This window comes from Alligator sinensis, unplaced genomic scaffold (genome assembly GCF_000455745.1).
Source record: "Alligator sinensis unplaced genomic scaffold, ASM45574v1 scaffold1102_1, whole genome shotgun sequence".
Classification (NCBI taxonomy): Eukaryota; Metazoa; Chordata; order Crocodylia; family Alligatoridae; genus Alligator; species Alligator sinensis.
Window position 1 is genome coordinate 76,491 of NW_005842342.1, and position 6,979 is coordinate 83,469.

General features: G+C 38.5%; 1 protein-coding gene across 1 annotated transcript in view; it reads right to left on the reverse strand.

Annotated features, from left to right (window-relative positions):
* CUNH8orf34 (chromosome unknown C8orf34 homolog) overlaps positions 1-2,703 on the reverse strand; it is a 67,435-nt gene extending 64,732 nt beyond the window's left edge. Inside the window, exons 1-2 of the mRNA XM_006039483.3 lie at positions 2,659-2,703; positions 224-371 (exon numbers count right to left, since the gene is read on the reverse strand). Of these exons, the coding sequence (XP_006039545.2) occupies positions 224-371; positions 2,659-2,673 (163 nt within the window). The 5' untranslated portion in view covers positions 2,674-2,703. The remainder of the gene's footprint in view (positions 1-223; positions 372-2,658) is intronic.
* Between the last annotated feature and the right edge of the window lie 4,276 nt (positions 2,704-6,979).

The window sequence follows — 6,979 nt, forward strand, 5'->3', positions numbered from 1 at the left end:
AAGAATAACTCGATAAGGAGAATATCTGACCTTCTATACCATATGCATAGAATGCATAAAATCCCTTTAATGGTACATAAAATAAAGAATCACTTATTGAAAATATTAGTTTTTCTTCATCTTAAAAATTCTTCTTTGTTTTTGCATCCTGTGTCTGAACAAATTACAGGAGACTAGCCCATTCCAACATTTATTTCAAAGCATGCAACTATCCCATGCTTACCTGATGTTTCACTTTCTGCCCAGAGAGCAGCAGATCCTGACAATGTTCTCTGAAGCTGACTGCGGTTTCCTTGTTTAGACTGAAGATGGTCAATGAGAAATGGGATTGGCTGGTCAGGTGTTTCTGTTATCAGCTTGGTCATCAATTCCTTAAACAGATTTTTAAAAATGCAATTCAGTTTAGTATAATAACTTATACCAAGCACTATACTGACAAACAAAAGAATATCAATAACTGTAATTAACTGAGCCAAAACATGTCTTCAGTTTTTGTGAAGAGGGTTTAAATTGTTAGTAATTTCAAATTATTAAATCTGTGAAAACCTGCATGCATGTGGAACTTCACTTATGTAATATGTCTTCCAGACCCTGCAGACATTAGGAAACCACACAAGCCTATATATTCAAATAAGCAGTATTTCAGGAGGGCACACTTCCTGATCCTGATCCCTTTCCACCATGACAAATAGAGAGGAATTTCACTGAAGTCAGTGAAATCCAGAATTAGGCCCAGAAACTCAGAAGATCGTCTTATAGATATTGCTGTATGAATGATTTTCATGGGCAATGAATATGACTGTACAGCAGAGTTGTCCTTGCTTTCACTGTACATAGTTTGAAAAATGAATGCAGCAGTTGCAAACAGTTGCAGTTATAGTACAATATTTTATGAGAGGTTACAAATTGTCTGAAGCCAAATGGCTAAGAGTTTTGAAGTAGTTTAGTCCCAAACATACGGAGTCTCCCTAGAAAATGCAATGGAATCAATAAGTAAAGGCAACCTGCATGGTATATGCCCCATTAGCTATCCTTTAACAGACTAACATTATAAAAAGCATACACCTCACAATATAGATTATGAATAAAGGCAAAAATGTATAGATATGCAAGATGCTGGATACCCTGACTTCCCACTTTAAAACAACCTGTTTTCTTGCCAGTCACACACAGAATTGTTTATTTAAGATTCAGGTGAATAAATGGTACGGTATATTTTAACCCTGTTGGAAGAATGTAAAATGAATGTTGCATGATCAGTATGTCAATCAGGACAAATTAGAAACTTTACTTTATCACCAAATTATTTTGCATAGTTTGCTTTACTGTCTATTTCTGTACTGCTGGCTAAGCAAACCAAACTCAAAACCAATAAATATACCAAAAAAATTGTGAAGTAGCTATGCTTGAACAGGTCTAATATAACTGACATAAAACCAAGGAAGTGAAAAGTTAAACTTGAAAAGAGTTTATATCATCTCCTGATCCACCCAAGGCACATGCCTTGCCACAAACACTATATAATACAGACTGCACACCACAACTTTAAACTCATCCCTACTTCAGTCCTCCTCTACAAGCTGCTCATCAGATATTTCCTCCAATATTAATAGAAGTTGACGTCTGATGTAATATTGAGTTGCTTTCAGAGAAGATAGTTTGGTAAAGGAGCATGTGGAGAAAGACAGAGCTAATTACTGATTGTGAGGTTCCATTTCTATTTCCAGAGTGGTATAAAGGATTATGTATAATAGAAAATAAGGTACATATAAACCTCCAAATGGAGAGTAAGAACTTTATCTTAAGAAGCCAAGATGGAAAATATATCTGGTTTCTGGGTTTAAAATTGGTTTTAAAAAAAATCTATGATAAGCCAAAATACATTTCTCAACAAGAGGACCTCCTAATTGAGCACCAGTCACAAAAGGAACAAAAGGAATTTAACCCACAAAGATTCTACCAAGAAAGTCTCCCACTCATGTGAACAAGCACATATGTTTCACATCATATGGAAGAAGGCCATTCTACAGAAAAGGAATATGATGGTAGGATTTTTATATCCAGAAGGCTGTCAACTACTTGGAGTAACCCATCTATTGTTGCTTGGCAACATCATATCAACTACCGCAGTATTCTTCAACAGGCTAAAGTGCAGAAGCTGTGTCAGGAAAGGATTTCTCTCATGTTTATCATGGACAAAGCAGAGAAAGGAATTCAACAGGGGGGGCACTTTAGCAAAAAATCATGCCATTATGTAGGAAAAAGATTATGATTTGTATCATTTCTCAAAACAATCTGTAGTGAAGAATAAGCAGGACTTTTCTCCATGTCAGGTTAATCTAAACAGGAAGGTGTAAGTTGATACAAGTTCCCCAATATTGCTCGTTTTTGAAGAAATGGATGAGAAAAGTTAACAATTTGCTATAAAAACTAATGTAGTACTGAAAAACGATACTCAAGAAATAAAAATTGTAAAATGCCTACATGTCTATATAGAATAGGTTGAGTAAAAGGAATATCACTAAAACATCAGACAGTTAAAAATGTTGTTCCATAATATTCTCAGGTATGTCATACTCTGTATATTTTTTTGGAATAATTTTCAGAATGCTAGCAGGAGGCTAATAGAGCACTTTATTCCCTGAAAAAATATCTTACGTGATGTGTAGACATATGTTGGCCCCACTTTCATTCTGTAAGAACCTGTAAAAAAAAAAAATCATTTATACAACAGAAATGGGATATTTTCATCTATGTGGGTGGAAAATGGGCTGTGCTGGTATTAAGTGATCCTAATACTAGGCAAGCAGGACTAGAAAGGACCTTATAAGGTCATATAGCCTAGGGACAGATATTCAAAAAGCCTGCAGCTGAATTGATTCAATGTTTGCAGGTTAATCTAACCTGGCTAAACCAGTTTGCAATTGTACAGACATCCCTTCTGGATTGAAAAAATGCAAGCACGTGCCTGCAGTGGCTCAGGCTAGACGCTGGGGGGCACTAGAGCAGCTCTCCCTTCCCTTCCACAATGCTAAGCTGAATGGGGCATGGCCAGGTCCCGGCAGGACACTCTGATTAGGGAAGGGTTCCCCACCTTCTGACCAGCCCAGCAGGGAATTGATAACACAGTGTTTATCACCCCTGTGTTAAGAAAACAACAGAGGGACATTACCAGCTACCTGTTGACATTACCAGATACCTGCCTTTGTCCCATCTGCCACAGCACGGATCTGTGGTCTGCTAGCTAATGCTGTGTGTCTGTGTAAGGCAGAGGGCAGAATCCCTGCTTAGAGGGGAGGGAGGGGAGCAGGGGGAAGCCAGGGAGATGCCTGCAGTCTGCTGGAGCTGTAGCCAGGGAGCAGAGAGGAGGGGCCAGCCCTGCTGTGGAGCAGAGAGTCCTGCCCAGCCCAGAGAGCATACCAGGATGCTGGGGGAGTCAGACTGAAGTTAAACCAGTAAGGGGTCTGGGACAGACATTGCATAAACCAGTTTGACTCAGATCAGTTAAAGCTGATACTACATTCAACCAGGTTTGTCTCAAACCAGTTTCTGCCATTTTCCAACAAGTTTATGTGCACTGGACATCTGCTCTATTACAGGTTTAAACCAATTTCTGATCCCTTAAACAGGTTTATGTGTAATGTCTGTCCCCAGCCATAGTGTAGTCCCCTACTTACAGTGACATCATCCCAGCTTAAGCCACACCAGCTAACTACTGTCTAACCTGCTTTTAAAAATCTCCAAGGATGGAGATTCCACAAAGTCACTAGATGGCCCATTCCAATGCTTATCCATCCTCAAAAGATAGGTACAGACATTCAGGGAAGTTACTAGGAGGTTAGATTGCATTAAAAATGGCTATCCAATCTAACTTAGTTCCCCCAGGTGCAGACCTTTACACTTAGATTGACATAACTAAGGATCTAAGTGTGAACAGTACAGAAATTCAGGAAGTTGAGAGTGGTCTAAAAATGGCTAGCCCAATCTAAGTTAACTGTACCTCCAAGGTAGTCTAACTTAGATCAGGTCCAACTGAACTTCTGTATAGCTCCCAGCACAGCCCCAAGGCTGAGAAAGCCCAGCCACAGGCCCCAGCCCCAGGGCTTATTTTTAGCCCCCTGGACACTCACTCTTCCCCCAGATAGACAACCCTCCCCACCATGGGCCAGCCAATACCATCCCCCAAACCTGCCAACCTCCCCATCCCACAAGCCGCTCCCAGTGCCAGAAGCTGACTGAAGTAAGTTGGAGTAGAGGGAGGGTATGTTCACCATGGGGTGTTCTGTTAGCTATTCAGTACAGTCTTAAATTCTAATCTTCCTGTGACCATCCAGAGGCAGACAAAGTTCTTTGGGTAGATGTGATATCTTTTATTAGACCAACTAAATAGTTGGAAAAAACTGTTCTTTGCTAGCATTTGGGCACAAACACCCTTCTTCAGGTATAGAAGGAGTCTGCTAGTGAACTGTGTGCTCTCCTGGGTAGAATGCATTTAATAAAAATGGAGCAGCCTTTACAGTCCATTAATCAAAGGCCCAATTACAACAAAGTTCTAATTAGTTATGTCTAAATGCACCTATCAGGTTATTAAGTTAATTAAGAGACACTCTATCCTTCTTTGTAATTGATAACAGTGACTACAGAACAATCACAGGTTTTATTTTTCACCTTCTACAGACTCTGGTGCAACATGAAGAGATTTTGGATCCATGGTGCTAACTTACCTCCTAAACCTCAAAGGTTAAAATACCCTTCTTGTGTGTGATTTCAACAGCTGGCATTAAGTATATGAATAAAACTAAATAGAATTTCGCATCAGGGAAGGAATGCAAATCCCCATAACTGCTCCCAAATTCCTGACATACTCCATCAGCCTCTAAACTATACCAGATATTGCATATCTTTATGATACAAATGAACTTCAACAGCCATAAGCATAATAATAATCTAAGATAAGAGCAACCTTATACTACAACTTTCAATAAATCTGAATCAAGCATTTTCAGGTGCTGTTCTTAGAAAACATCTCATGAGACTCTTGGACAGACCACTAGCAGGAAGATGACATTATAATGTGAAATGCTACAGCTTTTTCTACATTTATTCAAGAATCTCTGAAAACTATCCACTTGTGGGGCACATCAAGCTGGTGCCTCCACTTAGGAATTACAACACCTAAAAATTAAGCACCTGGGCTCAAGAAAACAATCCAAACTGACAGAGTTAGGTACCTACAAACCATATAGAGTCAATGGAGTGACTCAGAATGATCCAATTAGATACCTAGAACCAGCTTTTTCTATTGCCTAAGTATATCTCTCCTTCCAGGGTTATTTCTGGTTAAAGTAGCAAGTAATTTCCTCTAATAGATGGAACCCCAAACCCTTGGGCCAGGTACAGACATTACACTTTTACCATTTTAAGTGATTGGAAACTGGCCTATACTCATAACAGAAGTTCAGCCTACAAAACTGGTCTACACCCAGAACAGAAGTTCAGTACACATAGACTAGTTTTAAAATGGCAGATTTGCCTACCCCACCAAATGACAACTGTGTATTCTCTTCACTCCCAATCTAAACTATGTTGCTTACAAAAACCATATCACTTAGATCAACTCCACCTTAGGTTTTTTTAATTCTATACCTAGCCCTTGGAATGCAGGGAGAGAACTGTTGTTAAAACAAAGCAGCAGTGCAAGGGGACAGGCTGGCATGGGTGAAAGAGGCACTTCATCTTAGTTTAATGATAAATATGGTTTTGCTTCTTAGATGAACAGCTTCAAGACACTTCTTCTATTAAGGAGTTTTCAAAAGAAATCAAAATACTTTGATCTCAATTCTCCAGTGCCTGATTTTATTTGATCATTCTCACTTACATAAATGACATTTCATTCTTTTTTGATGTAGTATTTTACATCTACTTTTTACAGGGTGTAAAGGACCACACAAGGCATAAGAAAGAGTAGTGAATTAGGCCTGTAATGCAGTCAATAGCTAAAATCAAAATAGAGAGGAAAAATAAGTTTAAAAAGAAAAACTAGAAGGCAGTTTTAGCTATGAAATACATGTCTTGTAGTACTCCCAAAACAATTCATGCAGTAGTAGCATTAAATTGGCAGGGGAGGAAGAAGAATACATCTCAGCATGCTGATTTATTTCACTAAAATAAATGCACGCTGATCTGAAATGTGAACACATAGGCAAAACCATCAGGACTCTTCATGAGAAATATATTTTGTAGCAATCAAACAACATAAGTCTTTTTTTTCATAAAATAGGATGTATACCCCCTTGAGCAACCCAGAACTAAAAGAAGAAACCCATTTTTTAAAATTACCATAACATTTATGGCAAGTTCTTTTTGAATAAGTCCTCATGGTATTAAGATCATTATTTGACACCCTTCTCCATAGGAATTAAACTATTCAACAAAATTATTCAACACAAAATGAATTTCTCTATAAATAGGATTCAATTCTTGCACTGCATTATGCTGCCTGGCTTAAGAAAGGAATATGAAAACAGTAGGAACAAACCTCAAAATGATTAGTGATTCATTCAATGCAAGTGTTCACAGAAAGCATTCAGATGCTTATCTGGAATTTATTAAGATACCCTTGGGCAAACTTTTCCAACAGCACTGTTCCTTTCTTCAACTTCAGACCTGACTGAAGAAAATCCATAGCTGCTCAACTCAGGGAAACTTACAGGTGCCATAAAACTGGCAAACACCATCTATTTTCAGGACCTCAAGCCATCAAACCTAAAAAGTTGTTACAGCTGGTACAGTTAGTGTTACCCCAGAGCTTCTCTAGGTGGTTCTAGTCATATCAGACCAGGAACAGAACTGATTTAATCAGACCTTAAAATGAGATTGTTGATCTCCTGCTTGTTTTTCTCCCCAACTTCAGTTAAAGTGATTTTGGCAAATGGGATTTGAAGAACCCTTCTGACAGAGACATAAATATTTTACATCA